At 45.8% G+C, this 23,659-nt stretch overlaps 1 protein-coding gene across 1 annotated transcript in view; it reads right to left on the bottom strand.

Annotated features, from left to right (window-relative positions):
* LOC105192478 (lachesin) overlaps window positions 1-23,659 on the bottom strand; it is an 86,784-nt gene that overhangs the window by 50,953 nt on the left and 12,172 nt on the right. Inside the window, exon 2 of the mRNA XM_011156643.2 lies at window positions 3,416-3,507. Within this exon, the coding sequence (XP_011154945.1) occupies window positions 3,416-3,485 (70 nt within the window). The 5' untranslated portion in view covers window positions 3,486-3,507. The remainder of the gene's footprint in view (window positions 1-3,415; window positions 3,508-23,659) is intronic.

The following is a 23,659-nucleotide window of genomic DNA, read 5'->3' as shown; positions in this document are numbered from 1 at the left end:
GCATTTACCGCTCGATATTCGATATACAATGGGACGCCTCGCGCATTTCCCGGCCGGCGACGGCCACTTCGTTCGGCTCGTAATTATTGTTTCGCGGCTACTCGAGCGTGTCGCAACTACTCCACGACTAGTCGCGCAATCCGGATGCTGCAGTGTCGCCTACGGTGCCCCTCTGGGTTTGTTTTGGACGCGGTTCGTCCCGCAACTATTCGATGCAAGCGTGACTCCGGGTCAGCGGATCGCTCGTGTCATATTTATTTCGCGGACGGTACACGAAAAGAGCGGCGGGACGAGTAGCGCTCTAGATTACGCCCGAGAGTTACTCGGAGGTAATTTAATTTGTAATTATAAAACTACAGCGCGCCCCGCTCGCACGATTAACGAGCCCGACATTTTTGTACGTTGGAAATACGTTTGGCTGGCTTAAGCACTCGGTCTTTCTCCTCGCCGTTCTCACGCGAGAGGCACGTCGCTGAAGGAGAGTGGATTTTCAAGTGAAAGAAATGAGCACGCCGGTTGAAGAACAGCGGCTATTTATGGCCGCTCCAGAATCATGTCGATTCGTGCCGGTAATATTTATAAGTTGCGACGGATGTTAAATCGAAGCCCGAGCGGCATCGCAACGGAGCAGTGCGGTCTGTGTGGATAATCAAATTTCATTTTTCGGCCTAATAAACGCACGTCGACCAGCGTTTCGTATCGACCATACGCGGTACTCGTCGAATGAAACGAATCATCGGCTCTCGCATGATGGACTATCGATTCCAATTTTGCAAATTTCCGGAGTTCTCTGGCCCCTCGCTGCGATGCTATTTTGGCGTCCAGAAAATTCACCGGGAAACCACCGCGAACCGATCGACCTATGTGTATGTGTATGTGCGTACGTAGTTCTCCTTACGTCACATATCGCGCGAGCGCAAACGAGAATTACAGAGAGCCGTGAGTCGGAGTGCGAGCTTTCGGGCGCGCGGAAGGGTTGAGCGGTAGCCTAAAGGACTAACAGGGACTCCCCCGCGCGACGACTGTTCGCATCGACAGGGCCCGTGATGCAAATTGGCCAATTTACAAAGAGAGCGGAAGAATGCTCGGTCGTTAAGGCAATGCGTATCGGGTGCAGGTGTCACGGCGAGTCCCAGCTCGCGTGAAACGGATCCGCAAAGAATATCCCAGACGCGCTAGTTTTCCTCTAGGAAATCTTATTTACCCGTCGCTGCGCGCGCGCGAGAGAGCAAACGGGTCGGGGGAGGGGCGATGGGAATCGAGTAACGGAGCGAGGATGGGGGTGGTCGGCTGAAATTGAGTGACGTCAGTAATCAAATGCCATTCACCCGTTATGAAGACGTTTCGCCTCGATGGAAATTATCATGCGAATGCGCGACTGGCGGAAGCGATAAAACCTTGATAGTTTGCGAAATTTTCTTGTCTACGTCAAACTATAATATCCATCCCCCATCTCTTTTCGCAGTCAGCCTCCTCCCCGCCCCTCCCCCCCGCTGCCTCCTCTGTCACGTTCGCATTCCCCCTCATCACGTCGCGCGTTGCTCTCTCTCTCTCTCTCTCTCTCTCTCTCTCTCTCTGCGCATCTGCACTTTTTATTAAAATCATAATCTTTTATCGTCTTCCGCGGACACTCGTGCTTGTAGCGTTGAAGCGTCCGCGCTGTCTATTTAGCTCTTCAGCGAGATAGTCGAGAATGCGGTATAACTTTATATTCGATATTTAGATGCTTGCGTCGGCGAAGCTGGCTCGCTGAAATTCTTCCGTTCCGCTGCCGCATAATTTATTTGTTGTCTACCGCATTCGATTCTACCGTCGTATTGATTAGAAATCTCGTCGCTTGTTTATAATTCAAAGAGCGTTAACATCGGTATCGTGATGGCACGTGTATATATGTGTGTGTATATGTAAGTTTATGTAGTAATTAATTATTACGTATATGGCCATATTAATGGTTGATTAATATGATAGCCGAAATAATCCCGATTTATCGGTTTGTTAATTAGCTTCTATTGTATCGATGCTCGAATATGTAAACATAAAACGAGATACTCTGATACGCGTCTCCATTAAAATTGCTTTATTTCTATTTCCGAAATAAACCACACTTGAAACGAATTGAAAACCCATTTGCATTGTCGAAAGCTTAATCCACGTGGGGAGCCTTTTAAATTCCAATATCAAATGAATCTCCGCCCCCTTTACCCCCTCCCTTCCTGCCGCATCCATCGGTCGAAGTGGCGCGCTAAGAAAAACTCGAAGTTTTCCTTTCACATCGCGCGGCCACGTCGCGTTAAGTGCGGATAATTTCACCGATATTCCAGCGAAATCGCCGCGTCGCGCAGCGGAGTAGACACGGCTTTATTTACATATACGAACGGTAAGAGCGCGAAATGAACGATAATGCGGCGTGTTTTAAAAGCCGAAACGCCGAATTATCCGCTTTTTATCCGCGCAGCACGCGTCGGTATTCACAAAAAGTAATATCTCACTGAGAGGGCGGAAGGTCGTAAGGCCAATATCGCCGTATGTCGTGCCGTACGAGTGTGCGTTTCAAAAGCGGATTAGTTCCGGTATTGTATTTACAGGTGGTCGTGCGCACCGAGCGGCTTAGTTGCAAAATTGCCCGTACACAGCGAGATATATATCTCGTGGCCTCTCGTATTCATCGGGTTCGACGACTCTCGAAATCTGCAAACGCGAACGCTCGCGTGACGCGATAGGTATCTCCTCTCTCTCTCTCTCTCTCTCTCTCTCTCTCTCTCTCTCTCTCTCTCTCTCTCTCTCTCTCTCTCTCTCTCTCTCTCTTCTCTCTCTCTCTCTCTCCTCTCTCTCTCTCTCTCTCTCTCTCTCTCTCTCTCTCTCTCTCTCCCCTCTCTACCGGTAGTCCTAATATCGCGTGGATCAGTTGGAGAGTTTCGTACTCGCTCGTAAGGATTTCGCTGAATTAATCTTGTTTTTTATGAAGAGTCCCGTATGCTTGCCGCACACTCAGTCGCAGGACAGTTTGGACACATTTTTCCTGATACGGTCAGACGCGTATCATGAGCTTGTGGGATCAAGTACCAAAGTGACAATATAGAGATATTCTTCGTGGCAATTGCCACGGAGAATATAGGAATACGTCAGGAGATCTTTATTGCATTCTCATCTATCAGATTAGAATATAATAAAAAAGCAATATTTCTATATCGTGTACTGTCAAAATTTGGCTTCTGTTAAAATTGCCGCGCATAGCCGTCAGCAGTAACTCAAAATTGTAACGACTTGCGGTGCTCCGGATTCCGTTGAAGAAAAATGTATCTAAAAATCGAGTGCGATTACTTCGCGTTAGCGTCATTTGCACGATCCTCGGATTGACACGATTAATATACGGCCAATCGATCGGTCGGTCTGAAACAATTTCAAGGATACTTACCGAAGATGTCGTTTGGGTAAATCAACAGTGCCAGTAACACCATCAGTAGTGCCTTTTGCCGATCCACCATTTTGACGCAATCATGGATCCAGCTGCAACATGGAGCGTTATTATTGTGTGCGCGTTGCGCAGCGAGTAGTTTTTGCATTTTCTCACTTTTTTCTCGCACATCTATATATGTATGTACATGTGTATGTGTGGTATGTGTGGTATAATAATACTTTCTCCACCTCCCTCTCCCCATCTCTTTGCCTTGCGTCGCTCTCTTTTGAAAACGCAACACCGCGCATAATGAGCACTCGTATAAATCGCCATCCGTCGAAGGATTATCGTTTTCGACAAGGTGAACATATCGAAGCCCTTCACATTGTGCGATGTGATTAATAGAATATCGCTTATACATGCCAAATGTACCGTATAATTCGCGGAAAAAAATATTATTTAACGAGAACCGTAATTGAACACAACGTGTCAGTTAATTATAAACGCAGTCTATCCTCCGCGTATCTTTTTGACGGCTCGCGTATAAATTATCGACGCACACAATTAAATGAATTCATCGTATTCTCGTACTCGACAGTCGGAAATGAAATCAACGCAATTACAAGGAAAGAGACCGCGCGCTCTCGAGCACGCTGCTGAATAACGAATACAGTCTGGATTGCACTTACGGGAGGCGGGGACGGGGGGGGACCCCATCGTCGATCGATTCTATTCAAATTATCTATTACGACGGCGAGTAACGGTTTGATCGCCGATATGCAAATAACCGACAGGATTCTCTAAGCATTAATCTCGACCAAACGCGCGCCGCGCGCCGTGGCCATGACGTTATTGGCCTCGGACGTGTTCGCGCTCGCGCGGCTGCGGAGAAAATCAAAATAATAAAGTAGATGCGCGAGAGCGCGAGCGCGAAGGGGGCGGCGCGCAAGGGGGGAATATATTACTGACACGGGAGCACATTAAAGTCGTGTCAGCGTCTGTGACGGTATTCCGCAGGGATATTCCTTATCCTTTCATCTAGACTTCGCGTACAGATCAAACCGCGCACCCGCGTCCGCTTCCGGTTATATTGGGGTAGTGACGGAGGAGGAGGAGAAGGTGGAGGGGGGGAGGGAGGGAGAGAGAAGGGTGATGACGGCCCGTTTGTTTCCGCGATATTACATCAAACATCAAGAAACGAGGAATCGCGCGAATGGGAGGCGCGCGCGGGAAATAAGACGATCGTCCTCCTCGCCCGCGTGTGATCTACTCTCCCGCGAGCCTAAGTGGCGACGAAGTTTCTCTGGAATATTTCTTCGCTGAGAGCCGGAGAGCTGAGAGCGAGGAGAATCCTGCGAGCGGTGTAAAGATCGTCATCGGACGTTACGATACGTCGAGATCTCGGCCGCGATAAATCGAGACGCGTCTCGCTAAGGCAGTCGTAACATTCGGCCGATTTTTCGCGGCGAGCGCGATTGATCGGGGATGAAAAGGGTTGGGAGGGATCTTGGGCCAAACCCCCAACGCGGTGCCGCGACGACGACGATGGCGATCAATCACGTCGCATGTCGAGGCGCAAGAATCGCGGTTAAAGGGAGACGCGCGCTCGAAAAGTGTAGAGCGTTCGCGCGCGCGCGACAATAACGTCGCCCTTGGCGACCCGGTTGGCGAGCGTAGCGCACGTTAAACGCCAATCAGGCAAGTTTCCCTTATGCAGCGGCACACTGATAACTCCATTACGGGACGCTGCATAGCTAGCGGGACTTGTTAGACACTTCGAATCATAACATTAAATTGATGTGACAATCATATCGACCTTCTTGCGTTTGCGCTTACAATAAGCGGCGGCGACAGCGGCGGCGGCGCTCATCCGTCGTCCCCTTTCGCTCTCGAGACCGAATCGATCGCGCGGCACGGAGACGCTCCGGCGGTTCATCCGGTCGCCTCCACGCGTTCGCTTCCTCGCGAGTACGCGCCAAAGGATCCAATCGGACACACTCGAGCGCTCTCCTTCGCGCGCGGCTGGCCGGCCTCTGAACGCGCCAAGTCGCGCCAGCGTCTCCACACGCGGTTACCGCCGAGAAAGAAGAGTCGTCGCGCGCGCGCGAGCGTGAAAGTTGGGAAACGACGGAAGTTGAGCACATTTATCGTCCGCAGCGCGCACGCAACGTCAAGAGCGAAGTGTATCCGTCATTGTGTGAGCGCGCGCGCGACGCTCAGGAAGCGAGATTCTCGAGTTGCACAGTACCGGCGGCGAGCCCTTCCGCTCGGTCGCGACGAGCAATAGCCACGACCTTGCCCGGCAACTTTCGAATGTGTGACGAGCGCGAAGGGGCGAGACGATAAAACTCGCCGTCGCGAAGTTGACGGAGCGTCCACCCCCGCCCGCCCGTCCAAGCTTCGCGAGCTCTTTCCTGGGGTGTTCTTTCTTCTCCTCGCTCGCTTGATCTCGCGAAATTTGCAACTGTCGTGGGCGACTCGTCTGCGGGCGAGCGATCGCGGTAAAGCCGTGAGAGATTTGTGAGACGCGAGAGACATCGCTCGGAGAAAAGACGCCGAAAATGAGAGTAATCGGCCGTATGCAGATAGCCCGTTATCGGGGGATATTCGCTCGGCGAGGGGAACGAACGGTAAAGAAATAACCGCGGCTTATCCCGCTGTGCACACTTACGATATCCCGTTGTTAACACTTACGATACGGCCGTCCGCCGTACGAAGGGCCGCCGCCGCCGCCGCGCTCATATACCACGGGCGACGTGACTTTATTCAAAGCGGATTTCGTCGTTTACTCGATACACACGGGCCGAAGTAATATCGAGTTTGGATTTCGACTAACAAGAGCCCGGGCGCATGAAAAGACGGCCTGGCAAGCGACGAGCGCGCCGCGCAAACAATGCCATCGAGTAATTAGACGTATACAAGGCGATTCTTCCCCGACAGATACAGCGCCCCGTTGCTGCGCAGCCGCCTTGGCTTGGAGGACGGGTCGTATTATTTTACGCGGGTTTAGGACGACAATTTGAAACCGGAATGAAGACGCCGCGGCTCTTTGTCTTACGGCGCATCCTTTGTGTACCCCGCGCGAATTTTCAGCGGAAACTCTTCCCGTCCGCTCGACTCGCGTCCACCCCTCGTTCGCCATGGCGCGTCGCTCAGTATAAGCGAGAAACGCTCGCGCTGCACTGCTTTACATTCGCTCGGGTACGAAGAAGAAGAAGGACACGACGTGACTCGAATAAGATCCCACGCGTCACCGGGGAGCTGCCTTCCTTCTCCCCCCTCCCTCTCCGCCGCGATTATCTGCAATAAATAATATATCTCCGACGACTTTGCACCAGCTTTGTCGACTTTGTCAACGAACGACCGGGAATTTCTCATTAGAAACGGCGAAGAGTCGCGGATGTTGTGTGTGTGTGTGTGTGTGTGTGCGTACGTGCGTGGGTGGGTAACGAAGGGACGCCACGTTCGGCCGGACGCAAATTATTGGGGATCTCTGAAGTATTAGAGTAACCTCAGTGGTTACAGTCCGTGATTAGTCAGACGCGCCGAGCTAAGCCCAGTCGTGTACACCTGAGTTCGGTAATTTACGACCGAGCCATTGTAACATTTATCGTGCAAGTATACATGACACTTTCGGCCGAAACACACGATTATTACCGGCGTCTCGTAATTGAATGGGAACAGGCGGTCGGTGGAAGGCGCGTCGCGCTTCGACGATTATTACGTTTCGTCGTGTTGCAATAATATATTATCTGCTCGTAAATATGCGGAAGAGACTTGACGCGCAGTTTTAACTATGAGCTGTGATTTATCACGTTGTGAATGCACTCTTGTACTATTCTTCCATCTGCGTGAAATGTTTAGTCAACTTGCGCTCGCGCGATGGGGTTGATCGCGGGATTCGACAGAGGCCGGGAAGAAATTGCATAAAATCGTTATATACCATGAATATTTCGCGCGATATAACAATTCGAAATTTAATCTAAAATTTCCCGAGCCCGGCCAAGTTTCCCCTTCTAATGAGTTCATTTAAACGCATAAAATTCAGATCTTCCTAATTGCGGAACTTTTAGATGCACACAGTTGGAAATTAAACTATGCCGCGGTCGCATGATAAATGCGTCCACAATTCGAACGCCAACGCGGGCGTCGCGATCGGAGCAACGGCCAATCTTGCCGTGATAAATTCAGCCTCCTCTCGATTATCCTATCTGATTATCCGCGAGCGTCCCTCTATATCTGACGGTGAACCGACGGTGTCTCTCGTACAACCACTGGGAACGCGTTTCGCGCGCAAGCGCTTTGTTACGTGGAATTAAATTATTCCCGACAAGTGCCGGTTACATGAATCTTTAAAAGAAAAAAAGGGGAAAAAGAAGAAAAAAGGGAGAAAAAAGAAAGATTCACCGGCACGTATCGCTGATGCTGTAATGTGATTCACGTATGTAAAGTAACATGGCGTGGAGCGTAGCTGCGTGCGGATATGAGCAAATGGTTTTTACAGCGCGAGCATTATGGCGGTTGTAATTCCTGCGGTACTCCGAGCTGCCCCGGTCGCTTGCGTCGTTGTGCCGTGCCATGCTGTGACGGCGACGGCGACGGCGACGGCGGCGGCGACGGCGGCGGCGGCGGCTTCAGTTGCACAAGAAACTAATCTGCATCCGAAATTTCATCCTTGTCGAATGTGAAATGAAATTTCCAGTGCGCTGACGTCGTCGCGCGGCGCACGTGCGTTCATTTAAGGAAGCCCCAAGGCGAAGCCGAAACGTTTCATTGGTTTACGTTCGTAAACTGGTATCGTTTCGCATCGCATCGCATCGCATCGCATCGCATCGCATCGCATCGCGTCACATCGCATCGCGTTGCGTCGCGTCGCGATCTCGTTTCGTGCGAATGTCCGTTTACCCGACTAGCTGTAAACACGATTGGCTCCGAGGGACACCCGAGACTCGGGATCATCGTATCAAATCCGAGCGGTTCGAGTCGTCATTGTCCTCGTTTTACGTCATTGTCCCTTATGGAGAGGTAAGAGCAGCTCTTCCCTTTTCATCTTGGACATTTTTTGCGGCGTGCGGGCGCTGATAGTAACTGCCGGAAAATGTCAATCCAGGCGGGATGGTTAGTGTTGGTAACCGCCGGAGTGACCGCTGGAACATATTAATCTTTTCACTGCGGCGCACTTTCGGAGCGAACCATCAATACAGACGGCGCGATATTCACATGTTAGTCTTTGCGACTGGTTGTCCATTGACTACTGATCAATACAGTATCTGGAGATTTCATACTATTCTTAGGGATTGAAAAAATAAATAATTGCAAATAAATTGAAAATATCCAGTATTTGATCTATTTTAAGTGGTTTTCTAAGCTATTTTTAATTTACTTAATTTGCACATTCCTTCAATAATAATTCGTGAAAAAAATGCAAAATTGATAATGAGAAACAAATTTATTTTGTTTTAACACAATTTTAACACGATGAGAACAAAGATAATATAAACAAATAAAGATGGTAGAAACAATTTAATAATTAATGAGAACAAAGATAATATGAACAAATAAAGATAGTAGAAACAATTTAATAATTAATGAGAACAAATATAATATAAACAAATAAAGATAGTAGAAACAATTTAATAATTAATTTGTGAGTGATATATTCTGAGGCATGGATCAACGCATAAACCTACATCGCATTCTTTGCATTGATATCTACTTTCCCGTCGGATTTTATGTTTACTACATACCGCACATTTTAGCGCTTGATTTTTTCTTTTCGCGGACGGATTAAAATATTTAATTGGAAAATGCCTTTCAATAAGACGTAATAGATCGTCAGTATTTCTTTTCCCTTGATATACATTATTTTATAAATTCCATGTTGAAGCAATTGGTAAAACAGTTAAAGTGTGCAACAGTAAGGAAAACGTAGATTGCGTATATTTACGGCTTTCGTATATATTGATAGACTTGTGAGAGCGTATAGATACGCCTTTCGCGTATATGGACCGAATTGTGAGGGCGTATACATGTATACGCCTTTAGCAGTGAAAGGGTTAAGCACGGCGCGCTTGTGTCTCCCGAGAGCCTCGGGCGCTGCGGTTTTTCGGGCATCCTGATGCCTTATAATTTCGCGCGTATAAAGGAAAAATCAAAAGAGCGGGCACGAAACATTTTATTCGGTGCACGCGAACGCGACAGGTCACGCTGGCGTCGTGAAGGTGCAGATAGGTGAGAACGGGATTTCAAACCGACGAGAACGCACGAACTTCAGTCCGCACGACCTGTCTTATTCCAAGCGAAAAAGTTCCGCGCTTTTATCTCGATTATCTGAGAAGCTGATTTAATTATGAATCGTGGAATCTATGAATATTTTGGAAAGTACAATCCAGGCAGGGAACAACGTAGCCGGGGGAAGGGCTGAGAGCTCGGGGAGTGAATCCGAGTATACTGGTGGAGGGTTCATTCGTGTTTCGTAAGAGGTCGGCTGGTCGTGCTGTGTCGCGTGATTAAGTAATCTGAACGATGGGCTAATTTGATCGTCATTTCGCGCGGCGTGTCGTGCTACTGACGGGCCCGGCTTTGTGATCGCAATTTGTCCGTGAGCGCTTTCACTGCCGTCGTAAATGGAGAAAAAGAAACCGTTCACGTTGCTGCTTTCCTCCCCTTCCTTCTCTTCCCCTCCGGATGAGGAAAGTTTCCCTTTCTAATGAAGAAAGAAGTCCGCCGAGCGACTGCAACCGTTTTAACGAAGTTCGCTCGGAGAAAACTCCCATTTTCCGCGCGCGCGCGCGCGCGCGTTTCTCTCATCCCTTCGGATTCAATACGCAACGCGGAGAATCGCGGCGGATCGAGAGCGTTTTTTAATTCGACTTCCTCGGGCAGTCGGGAGGACGCGGCGAGACGATACGACTCCCCCATGCAATTTGACGGGCCGTGAATAAACGACGATCGAGCTCAGTCACGTCCAAAATAATTAATTAACCTGTTTGTGCGGGGCGAGAGTCAATTCGGAGCAAGCTGCGGCCGTACGCAATTGCGATTAATCTTTTCTTCTTCCTCTCATGTTTTCAGCTCTGTTTGAAAATTCGGAAGCTCTGTCTCTGCTTATGAAGGATATAAATTCGTAGAAATACGTAAGCAAAAAAAAAATATATATATATATATATTTATAAATGTAAAATTAAATATATTTTATATATGTATATATATTTATTTATTTATTTATTTATTTATATAGGACAGGATATCACATTTTAATCTTCCCACGCAATTACCTCCCAAATTATTTTTTATTTGAAGAAAATATTTCTCGGATGAAACTTACTCAGTTCTGAAGGGGAACGTTTTACGACGAGCAGCTTTTTTTCCTTTTTGTTTTTTAGGTAGACGCATCTCTGAAATTTCAAAATGAGTTTTGCTTTTCCACGTGGAACTATATATTTCTTTTCAGCTAGTCCTATAACACACTTTGACACAAGTCCGTTGATATATAACACACGGGTCCTGCAAAATCATTTCGGTTGAAAGATTTTCTTATCTCCTGTATTCAAAATCGATGATCGTAAGCATGAATGCATTGATCGATTCTGTCTCTGACTGACAATTCTGCTTCCGCCAAAATTCATCGGGTAATTCCTTGGCAAACATCCGTGATTCGGGTTTTCATATCATTTGGTGTGCTCTTTCCGGTAAACTTTATCTTTTAAAATGTCCCTCAAGAAGAAGTCTAGAGGCGTGAGATCCGCCAACTTCGATGGCAAAGGTATGCTACTTTCTCTTCCTATCCAACGGTCAGGAAAAATGTTATTGAGCGCTCTTCGAACCCTGCGGTCGCCACGAGAAGGAGCACCGTCATGCTGAAACCACATTCGTACTTTGGTAGTGAGTGGGACATCGTCCAGAAGTAGTTGAAGTTCATTGGTTAGAAAATCGTTATAACGGCAGTCAGTGTATTATTAAAAAAGTGTGGGCCTGCTCAATGACCGTTTACGATGTCGCATCAAACATTCACCGATCGCTGACGCTGACGCTTAGTCGTCCAATGCTAGCGCGGATTCGTGTCCGACCAATAACAGGCATTGTACCTATTTACTTGTCCACTGTTGTTGAGAGCGGCTTTGTCGAAAAATAGCATTGAAGGAAAGAAGAAAGGGAGCCATGTAATATTTTTTCGTTGAGCTCACAGAAAAACCGCAATCTAGTCGCATAGTCGGCATTAGTTAATACTTGATGCAAGAACGTGTAACAGGAAGGAAAGTGAGACGTCGTCTTAGTATTCTGAACGCAGCAGGTCGCGATACACTGCAACGATTTTCTACTAACCGGAGGCTGATATGAGGATTCACTGCTGCAGCTGCGAGTGTAACAGTCTTCTGAACAATGCGCAATGTGGTGCCGTCGCAAAAATCCTCGCCGAGCACGAAGTTCACAATCGCGAATCACCACATGACTAGGATGCCGACGGGCTCGAAACAACCGTCCGGCTTTTCTACAACTTTGCCGATATTTTCTCAAATATCAAAAGAGTATCGACAATTTCGCTAGGCGTATAATCCGCCTTTGCAAATTCGTCAGCTAAAAAAACGAAATACAAATAATCCTGGACAGAACAATACTATACTAATAGCATCGAAAAAATAGTGATCTAATGCTTTAATATAGATATTCTATGTGCGTAAATTCATACATTATTTATATGATATTGTTGCAAAGATATCATTTAGGGGAGTTGATGTTACATTTACGGTCGTGCCGACAAATTTTTACAGGCAGGAAAGTTTTCTGGCCGTTAAGGTATGACAGACTTTAACAACCTTAATCAATCGGAAATGATCTTGGAGGACCCATATGTTATTGAATTCTTTTCGGCGTGGGCTATAGGACTAGCTAAAAAGAAATATATAGTTTTACTTAAAAAACAAAGATCACCTTGAAATTTCGGTCACTTTAAAACTGAGTAAGTTTCATCTAAAATATTCTAGTCAAATAGCAAGTAGTTTGGGAAATAATTGTATGGAAAGATTAGAATGGAACACCCTGTAATATATAATATATATTTACCTGAAATATATATATATATTTAAAATAATATATATTTACCTGAAAAGATAATTATATATGATTATATATGAATTTTGTCTCTATATAATTATATATAAACATTCATAATTATATATGTCCACACTGAAAAAATGCTATTGTACAATAAATACAATTAAAGCAATTACTTTTGTTCATGGCAACCCGGGATGCAGACCCATATAATTGAACGAAATAATTTTTTCTTTTCTTCATTTAACAACGTTTTGCCTCAGTGTGGGCATAAATAAAAAATATGATTATACCGGGTGTTTCAGACCATTCGGGTCACCCCGATTTTTTCGTTAACGCAACATTTCAGAGAAAAATATTTTAGACAAAAGTTGTAGGCCTTCAAAGGATCTATTTACTGACGTTATGAATTTGACCTTGGGATAACTTTGAAAAGTCCTGTCAAGATCAACATAAAAATCTTAAATGAATATCCCAATTTTTTATTACATCATCTTTTTCTAGCAATTAATTTGAACAACTTTTGTCTGAAACAATTTTTTATTTATTTAATATTTTTTGAGATATTTAAGGAAAACTTAATAACTTTTTCAATATTTAACTCACGATATCTCGCTAACTATTTGTCAGAAGAAAAAATGGTACTAGATTTTTTTGCTCTATTTAGTCTCAAAAATATGTTGTTCCAATAGCGCCCTGAATTTGATTAATTTGATGATTTTGAAATTTCCAAAAATCAGCAAGTTAACAAAAGTCAGGTAAAAATGTATTCTTGAAACTAAATGGAACAAAAAAGTCTAGTACCACTTTTTCTTCTGACAAATAGCGAGATATCGTGAGTTAAATATTGGAAAAGTTATCAAGTTTTCCTTAAATATCTCAAAAAATATTAGGTAAATAAAAAATGTTTCAGACAAAAGTTATTCAAATTAATTGCTAGAGAAAGATGATGCAATAAAAAATTGGAGTATCCATTTAAGATTTTTATGTTGATCTTGACTGGACTTTTCAAGGTTATTTCAAGGTCAAATTCATAGCGTCAGTAAATAGATCATTTGAAGTCCTACAACTTTTGTCTAAAATATTTTTCTCTGAAATGTCGCGTTAACGAAAAAATCGTGTGACCCGGATGATCTGAAACACCCGGTATAGAGACAAATATATAGATCACATATAATAATATACAATATATCTTATTATACAGAGTGTATAAAAAGTACCGACAAAATGTCTCGAAAACTAAGCACTTTAGAAAATGTTTCAGACAAAAGTTGTATGATTTTAACGGGGACATAAAACGACTATATACATAATTTTGTTTACAGATGGCGCTACTTTTGAGATATTCACTGATCTTAGATGGAACTTTTCTCAGATGAAAATCCCAACTTTTTATTATATCATTTTTTCATAGCAATTAATTTGAATAACTTTTGTATGAAACATTTTTTTATTTATTTAATATTTTTTGAGATATTTAAGAAAAACTTGGAATCTTTTCAATATTTAACTTACGATATCTCGCCCTGACTTTTGTTAATTTGACGATTTTGAAATTTCTAAAGATCCAGTACTATTTTTTCTTCCAACAAATAGCGAGGTATCTGAAAAAATATGAGACAAATAAAAAGATATTTCAGACGGAAAGTCGTTAAAATTAATTGGTAGAAAAATATGGTAAATATAATAAAAAATGGTAGTTTCCATTTAAGAGAAGTAATGATGAATATCTCAAAAGTAGCGCCATCTGTAAATAAAATGATATACCTGTTTTATGTTCCCCTTGAAACCATACATCTTTTGTCTGAAACATTCTTTTTTCTAAAATGCTTAGTTTTCGAAATATTTCGAGATATCCCGGTATTTTTTATACACCCTGTATATGGGAATATATAATTATATAATCTTTCTTTGTGCACATGTTATTGTATATTTTCTTCAAACTTGGCAACATTCAACCAGATTTTGCTACAGAAAGCATGGTACCTTGTAGAGTGGATAGAAATATTATCCGTTATCATTTTGCGGGCGTGCGCGCGCGCCACTAGGATTAAACGCGTTATCTTTCGTGTCCTCGATGAGTCGCGAAGTCATCGCTGCTCGTGTCTCGCTCCTGCTCGCGAGGTGAGACACAGAGAAAGATGAATGAAGATTCGGGTAACGAACGCGACAGCCGAAGGAGGATCGCTCCTTCTTCCGTTCTTATTATCAGTTACTGCTTTCGGGAGAGGGCGAGCGGCTCGTTTCGATCCCGCCCGCGCCGCTACCGCGGCGAAAGGTCGCGATAAAAAGAGCAACGACTATCGCCCGCGATATTACGAAAGGGACAGTATCGTAGCAACAGACGCTCCCGTCGCTGATAAAGGGAGGACGGGGGTGGCTGCAATCCCCTCGTGTCTTCGTGTTCGCCGGCCGACGATAGGTCTCAATGTTTTCCGCCTTCCTCTGTTCTCTCGTCTTCCCTTTTCCACCCTGCGTCTCGATATTCGCTGGAAAATAGTTTCGAGCACTTGGCGGTACGTACAATATGCGGAGATTCCACGCGATCTCGAGAACCGACCGATCGAACCCCTGCCTCCCCCTCCCACCTCCTCGTTTTTATCTCGCCCCGCGTTCCCCTCAACGGTAACGACTGCGCGCCGCTGCGATAACTCGTCACGGATAATCGCGCTCGCTCGTAACCGAAGATTAGCCCTTCGCGTCAAGTTCGAACGCGATACAACCGACTGCCTGCAAGCGTGCGTCCGAGAGAAGTCGCGTTCCTTCCTGATGATCGCCATCGATCTCGGGGTTGATTGGCAAAGTTCGAAAGAGATCCTCTCGCTCTCGCTCGCGGCCGATCATCCAGCAGGGATTTTGGAAAAGAAAGACCGCGACGCGACAGTTGCAATATCGCAACTTCGCCGCGGGGCAAACAAGTAGCGTGATTCGTTAGTTTAAGAAGAGGAAACGGGAGTCCAGCGGCCGATAAATATTCTCTCAGCCGGCGTAGAGCACCTGTAGCTGTGCGCTTCTGGATTAGCGGCGCCGCGCCGCAATTTCAGCGCGGTAAAGCGCGGTCATCTCCGTTAATGGCGCGCCGTGGGCGTTAGTGCATCGCGGAAGTGCAAAAAGTCGTAAAACGCGACGGCCGGGCGGAGGAAACGTCAGGAAAATACGACTCGCGCGAGGCTCCGTCTAAATCCATACGATATCGCTTATCCTGATATTGGCAATCTTCGATATCCTGATAGCAGCAGATATTACTTTGTACGATGTCTGTACGTGCCCTCTTGTGTTTGCCGGGACTTCCATTCTCGGTGCATTTATTGAAGCTACTCTTGGACGATACGGAGATATGTAAAAATTTCATATTTGAGGAAGAAGAGCGGAAGGAGTCGCGTCTCGTGCGACGAATCCGTACGTTGTGAGATTACAATTGGTTGTTTAAAAAAAAAGGAGATGCGGAGCTATTTTTCGGCTTTCCCCCGGTTTTCCCTTCGACGCGGTGATACAATATTTGTTTCTCAATATATATCTTTGCGAACGCGTTCCTTCGGAATTTCAGCCAGTGTCCACATTTAGAACTCTGAATTACAATGGCGCAGTTGTATCCCCGGTAAGAAAAAAGCCTTATTGATTGTGCTATGCAAATGCGGATGTGCTCGACAGCGCTCTGCCGTAGCACACACCTCTCTCATTAACATGAGGGATTCGTGTAAGAACCGCCCTCAAGGGGATTCATGACGGCCCTAATATTGTCGAATCGCCCCTCTAGAATCTGCCCGAGTCGAAAAACAGCGCTCTGATCGAAAAAGTTGTGATTAAAGTTGCGTGCATCGGTTTCCGTTTTCGGCTGCTTGTAATTTGATGATCATTGTTGCATCAGTATTGCATTGGCGGAAAAACTGGCTCGAAAATAATCGGAGCGATAGCTGAAACTATTCTCCCCTCTCCCTTCTTCCATGGTTCGGACGGGGTAATTAATGTGTGGCGTAATTTGTTTACGTATATTTTTGTGTTCATCGATAAGTAAATAGATTCAGCGTAGAGCGATTTGGAAATATACTTAGCGTGAACGAAGTTATTTTGTGTCTTCGAAACTTAGTTTTTGACTATTTGCGTGTGATGTGACATACACATATACACCCACCAACACACACACACACACACAGGCGTCCACCGCTCGAATCGGCGCTTAAAAGCGCAAAAACGCGCACGAAGCTGGAAAACGCTGCTTTAATACCCGCGGAATAATAACTCCCACCGCTGAAAATAAATCGTACAAAGGACCGCGCCCCGCGTCCTATCCGCGGAACCGTCGCCTTGTCTTTGACGTTTCTGACTAATGATCCTCAGTCCCTCCCCACCCTCTTCCCCATCCGCCGTCCTCTTCTCGCGGAGGTCAGAATATATTATTATATTCCGAGTATAATGATTGATTGATTAATGCGGCGCAAAATTACAGAAACCGGTCGGACTTTCCGCGTTTAAACTCCGCTGCAGACCGGAGAAAAACTCGGAACGGCGCTTTCGTTCACGGTGGGATTAATCGAGAACCTAATCATTCCGGCTAGCGCGCGGTGCCTAAGAAATAGGGCGTCTCGCGCTGGCGAATCCGAGGGCGATATTTTCTCGGCGAAATTTTGGGATCGGAAGTGCAAAAGAGTGAACGGAAGTCGGGACGGATATATTGCAAAAACAAACGCTGAGGGGGAGGGGGCGAACGGAGGACGGCTCGTACTCCTATAATGGAGCAGGACTTCGCTTCTCGAAGAAGTCGTGTTCGATCTTGGAAAGTTTTCAGGTCTTTCCGCCCGCTTCTTTCACACACACGTGTCGGCTCGCTCGTGGTAGACTCGCCACCTTCTTCGCTCCTCTACCAACACGTCCTTATAATTCAAGAAATATATCGTCGCGCCGAGAGAGGAGAGAAAGCGAGAGGCTAAGAAAGGGAGAGAGGGTGAGGGTACCTGCATCGTATTGCATTCCTCGCTTTCTCCGTTTTCCTCCTTCTTCTTTTGCTATCCTTTGAACAATGTCGGAACTCCCAAGCGATATCGCTTAGATTTACTAATGAGTCTCTAAGTATGAATGCCGTAAATATATGGACGACAGTTTTCGCAACAGTCGTGCAAGTTCGAAAAATTGCGAGATGCAAGTCCGTCAACGACTGTGAAATGGAATATCGAGAACAAGCTTTTAATCGAAATGCGCTTAAGTTGTCGACGGTGCGACGCTTTCCCGCAGAACGTACGCGTATTGGCGCGCCGGCAGTTTAAATTGTTTTTTCTTGGCTAAATAATAAACGGTTCGCTTCGTTAATATTATTTTGGGCGGAACTGAGCGTAACGCGCGAAAGTTATGTCGACCGCATCGCGAGTATTGGCAGACGGAGCATGAAATTACGAAAAATTCGTGCTTTCCGTTTGCCCGACGATGTCGTTGAAATATTACGTCGAGGAAATTAGCACGAATTAAGCTCCTCGTTTTAAGCGGGCCGCGCGTTCAACCTCGAGGATCATTGATCCTCGTTGAGGCACGAACGACAGGAGCCGTTCTTGACAAGCCGTAAGTCGTTACGCCGATTGGCTGCCTTTAAATTGTCCTATTTCTAAATTTAAGCTCGCGCTATATTTCAACGACCGACATTTTCTGATCTAGTCTCTCTCTCTCTCTCTCTCTCTCTCTCTCCCTCTCTCTCTCTCCCTCTCTCTCTCTCTCTCCCTCCTTTCTCTTGCTCTCTTTCGAGAGACATTGCGTTGACGAGCTTTCTGCGCTCCCGTCGGGCCGCGCTCGCGGGGAAGTCTGTAAGAAATTAAAATTTTTTCGCGCAATGCGCGAATGGCCCGGGTGGTGATTTTTTGTTGTTCGGTGCGACAACGTTGGAAATGTCGACGTTGAATCCTAATTAAATCCCGATGTTATTTAACGAAGGTAGTACACCGCATATTAAAATTCGCGTGCAGTGGCAGGCAATAAAAAATTCACTCGCCACTCGCCAACCGGACCGCAATTACAGACGGGACAATCGCAGGCGAAAGCGTTTCATTAAAGCGCGTGTTATTAAATTTCAGTGTTTACACACTGTGGGGATTTGTCTTTGTGCTGATTTGCGACTTGCGCAGAACGATGAGGACGATATGAGCGATCGTCCCGTAAAGTACTCAGGACGACAGCTCTCGTTAACTCCGGCGGAAAACATTTATTAGCAAATTAATTGCAAAGGATTAAAACTTCATTTACCATAACATGAATTGCTTTTATCGCGCAGGGCATTAACGTGTTTTTTTTTTCGAGTGAGCGCAATCTTGAAAGTCCATTCTTCCGTTCTGATACGAGTTGTGTTCCGCAACGGTTACCTTATATAAAAGTCGTATAAATTGTGTGCGCGCGCACGCACACACACACACACACATGAGCGAGATTAGTATCTCTTACAATTAAGTCGATTAATCAATGAATTAATCATTTAAGGACCAATAAAACCGCAGTGTCGCGGATTTTCATCTCTGTTCGTTCGCTAACGCAATCGTGCCCGTTCGCAGATAATTCGTACGTAACGGATGAGAAAAAGTACACCTGAAAATATTCACCTTGCTATGTTTTAATTGCTTCCCCGCGCTTCGCTCCTTCCGTGTACGCGCGCGCAGAGCAGGCGGCAACAGGGGGTTGTCGCCTCCGGGCGAAATAAAAACTTTACACTCACGGAAGCCCGAGAACGAGCGATGCCCGTCGTTATGGAAAAATAAAGTCATAACACTTTGGACCATTTCGCGGCGTGCAACGCCGCGGGATCCGCTGCGGAAATCTGACAGAAAGGACATCTAACGTGGAGCATCGTTTTTATTCAGCGCGCGCGAGGTGTAAATTTCTATACGAATGCACAGGGACACGCCGCCGCCGCGCCGTCCTAGAGACGTCTCGTACCTCGCCGCGAAGGAAATCCGTAATTTTTCTCTTCGGGGCTTTCTATATTGTAAATGAGACAACCGCGTCGCGCAAAACATTGATTTAATTCCACTTAGCTTTTTAATTCGCCAAAGTGCTTCCATTTTGATAATTCTGTTGCTGACCGTTGTATTCAAAAATATGAGCAGATACTTTTAGCGGCGGCATCTGGTTGCAAGCTTCCCCCCATTCACGAAGCCACGAGTTACATATTTGTATTGCGCATACGTGGTTTCTCGCGCGATGTCGCGTGAAGTACGAGAATGCTCCTATAATTGGAATTTCTATTTACCGAAGACGCTGACTTGAAAATACGACTTTGTCCGACTCGTTGCTCCATATCTCTCCCTGTATCCCTCTCTCTCTCTCTCTCTCTCTCTCTCTCTCTCTCTCTCTCTTCTCCCGCGGCAAGAAGACACATTCATATGTGGAACACCGATCGGCATGGCGGTCGGAGAACTGGAGCGAGCGGACGAGAGCCTGAAGACTCTCTTAAATTCCCGAAATCCCGTACACGCGGTGTACACATGACACGCGGTAGTCTGCTGACTTTTCGAAATTGTAGGCGGGCGCTGCCGCTCTCGCCGGCGTAAAATAAATCAGAGTACAGGGTGAGAGATCTAGCCGACGATATATTCCGGCACGTCGGCTATATTCCCTTCCTTAAGTTCTCGTTGCTCCGCCGTGCCGTCGTACCGCCGACGCGCCTCTATAGATTTGGCTCACGTCGAAGTCAGAGCGCCATAGAAAGAGAGCGAGGGTGAAAGAGCAGGGGAGAGAGAGAGAGAGAGAGAGAGAGAGAGAGAGAGAGAGCAGGAGAGAGAGAGAGAGAGAGAGAGAGAGAGAGAGAGAGAGAGAGAGAGAGAGAGAGAGAGAGAGAGAGAAGGCGAGAGGAGAAGGGTGAGGGGATGCTGCGTCTTTCTCCATAAATCTCCGAAGAATTCCTTACCTACGGCAACGGTACGCACGACCCGACGTTCGCGTTTCGCTCGCGGAGCAAACGCGGAAGTTAAGCGCCTTCCAATTATGTCGATATAATCATGAGCTCGACGACGATCGGACGGAAATTCCGACGGAAAAATCGATTTCGAGAGATCTCGCGAAAACGACGCCTCAGCGGCGCTGAATGTCGCGCTTTGGAAAGGAACCATTGGACGGCATCCTTGGGAAGGAGGGGGGGGGCGGGGACGGGGAAATAATACAAGTCGAAACAATTATACCTTACTCGCGCGCACCCCGAATTCTCACGATCACTTGGGCATCTTGCAATATCGTAATTTGAATCACTCTGATCACATGACGCCACTTGAACTCTTTTCATGAATTATAAAGCTGCCTCTCAGAGGTTTTCCCGATGGCGAAGAAGGAGTGGTAAACGTTTCATTAGTTCTTCCTCAAGCAAAATATTTTATCGCGTTGCGTGTTTTATTGCGTTGATTACGCGAAAGAGCGTGTGAATATTTTACAAGCAAATAGACAAGCTACGTTGGGAGACTGACAAATAACGTTGAAATTTATCCGACGCGCGATTCAGCTAATTAATTCCACTTGTCATCCTCTAGCCAACGACAGGCGGGAGAAGAGCACATTTCCAGAAACTTGTAAAAACAGGTTTCGTCGAAGCTCATTCTCTTTCTCTCTATGGGGCTGCTATCCCTCGAGGAAAATATATTACGACCATTTCTCACCATAAAATGGCGTGAATTGTGGCCCCAACAATCGTTTTGCGGTTATAGAGATTATGCAAATACAGTCTCGCCGACTATAAACTATGGAGAATTTAACTATTTTTCACCACGCGCGACGTACTCGATCTTGTCTGCGCCTCCCTATAGCCGTGCATTGTAACAACGCTGACGTAAAAGGATAACAGGATCCTTTACCCTTTCCCATTTTTAATACCGTCGATGGGATATCAGAAACGCGAAGAGCATCGGAGAGACGAATGGCAGAATTGTCGCGCGATTGAATTGCCTCTCTCGGCCTGATAGTTTTCCGCACGCGACATGCACAACGACGGCGCCAACTTATTTATTTATTGCTCTTTACAGCCGATAAATGGAGATCTTTAATGCAATAGCTTCGCTTGACCGAAATAAAATTCGAGATTCTTGATACCTGTCTGCTTTGGAAAATGGAGGAGATATTCTCGTATGGCACGTCGTTGTGAAGAGGGATGTCATAAATATAAATCCGAATTTGCGACTTAAGACCGTTGCAGATAGAGTTACGCTTCACTCAAATATGCGCTGCGATGGCTTTACCTTACTTTTACACCTAACGTGTTTTTACTCTTCCGAATGTACGAGATGATTTTTCAGTTTCTATTCAACATTGCCTGATGTTTTCTCACTTCTTACTTCTTAAGCGCCAAGGTAACACTTGTACACGCGTATTGTAACGGCTCATAAAGTGCAGTCGACATTACGTAGTATTGCAGGTGCTGAAAAATTTCTCAGAGATTTATGGCGGAAGCTTTATAAAGGCCGCGAGTTATATTTTACCGACTTCGACGTAAACTGGAAATGCACGCCTTGTGCTATGTGAAGAATCTCTAAAATTACTTGCAGAGATAAATAGACATCGTAACGTCCGACGGTAATATCTCCTTCCACTGCTACTTTTATAATACTCATCACCGTTCATCATTTGAACCACACGAAGATACGCGCGGCGAAAGATTTCCGCAGAACTCGATTATCGATCGTAAACTTTGTGATTGCATTTTATCCGGCTTTGCGATATCTCGAGGAACAACAACAAAGAGAAAGAGAGAGAGAGAGAGAAAGAGAGAGAGAGAGAGAGAGAGGGGGGGGGAGAGAGAGAGGGAGAGATCACACAGCTAATTAAAAGAAAGAGAGAAAAAGCTTATTTCTTTTTTTTTCGCGGATAAAGAGCATACAGTGGAATTCTTGGGGAAATCTTACGACTCCTGCTCGTTCGGTTTCCACACGCGTTGGCAAATAAAATCAACTTAGAAAAAGAAGAACCGACCAAGTAGCGGTAAATTGAAATTCTATCTACACTAACGGCTCCCGCATTAACGGAGGAAGCTCCCTGCACAGTACGCAACATTTCCTCGGGACATTTATGGCGATCTATTGCACGGAGAAGTGATTTCGCAACAACGTCACCTCCTCGAGCGGAAGTTTATAACTCGCGATAAAAGCGAGGGAAAGCTTAGCGAAATGCTTGATATTCCTTAGCGCCCGATGAGAGCCTTAAGGTCCCGGAACTTTTTCTCGCAAAGTTCACCAGCAATCTGCGAGCGGTGCTGTTTATATTATATTATATCTCGTGTTCGCTTCGCATTTACCGCGGTCATTAAACCGCATATACATGGTCCAATCATTCGAAACTTATGGGAGCAGGCAGCGAGTAAAAAGGACCGCGATGCTTCTAACAGGTGCGCGAGTACACTTTTGGGCCGAACATCATTCCCGAAATATTTACGAGGACCACCGCGACTCTTTTTCGTGCCGGCTAGCATGACCGAGAGACGTTAGGCAAAATTGACTTTTACGCGTGGTTATTTTCGAGCGTGCTACAATCGCGCTCGGTTCGTGGAAAAATCTTCGCATAGTATCCCGAGAGTTATAAGGATCCACATGGCACTCCTCGGTGTTGGGATGTTCGATCGATGTCGACTCGGCCGAGTGGAGTTCCGTGTTTACGACTCCATGATTTTTACCTCTCATTCTGTCTATCCATCCGTATTTAGCAACAAAAGAAAAAGCAGCCCACTTTCGTTGAAGTGACGACTCGACGTAGTTTCTATCTTACGTAATAATTCACATTTCAGATGAGACATAATTGTGAACAATTGAATAAATAAGGGTGGAAGCTAAGGATACCCGTCAATGTAGTTACGTGACGTTCCATTATTATTAGATCTGCATTTAATGCAATAATAGGATTATCCGGACGATTAAAGATAAATGCTAGAACGTTAAAACGATAATAGCGCTCGAAATGCGCAAAGAGACTGCAGCTGTAACGACGTTAACGCAATTTTATTTATCCTCAGAGGTGTGTCAGACGCGTTCGTCGTTAGCCGGCACGGTAAACAGCGTGCACACGTAGAAATTGATCGAAGGAATATGAAAAAAATCTGCACGCGCTTCCGGATTGAATAAGGTGGATATTACAAGCGACCGAGAGACGTGTATGTTCGTTACTATGGCAACGCGAACGTTAAAATGTAAGCACATCTTTGCGGATTAACGGCCGAGAGCCGAGGGTCGGGGAACATTGAACATTCAATTCGCGAGTTCACGG

This window comes from Harpegnathos saltator, unplaced genomic scaffold (genome assembly GCF_003227715.2).
Source record: "Harpegnathos saltator strain DR-91 unplaced genomic scaffold, Hsal_v8.6 scaffold855, whole genome shotgun sequence".
Classification (NCBI taxonomy): domain Eukaryota; kingdom Metazoa; phylum Arthropoda; class Insecta; order Hymenoptera; family Formicidae; genus Harpegnathos; species Harpegnathos saltator.
This window is presented reverse-complemented; position numbering and strand designations above follow the sequence as displayed.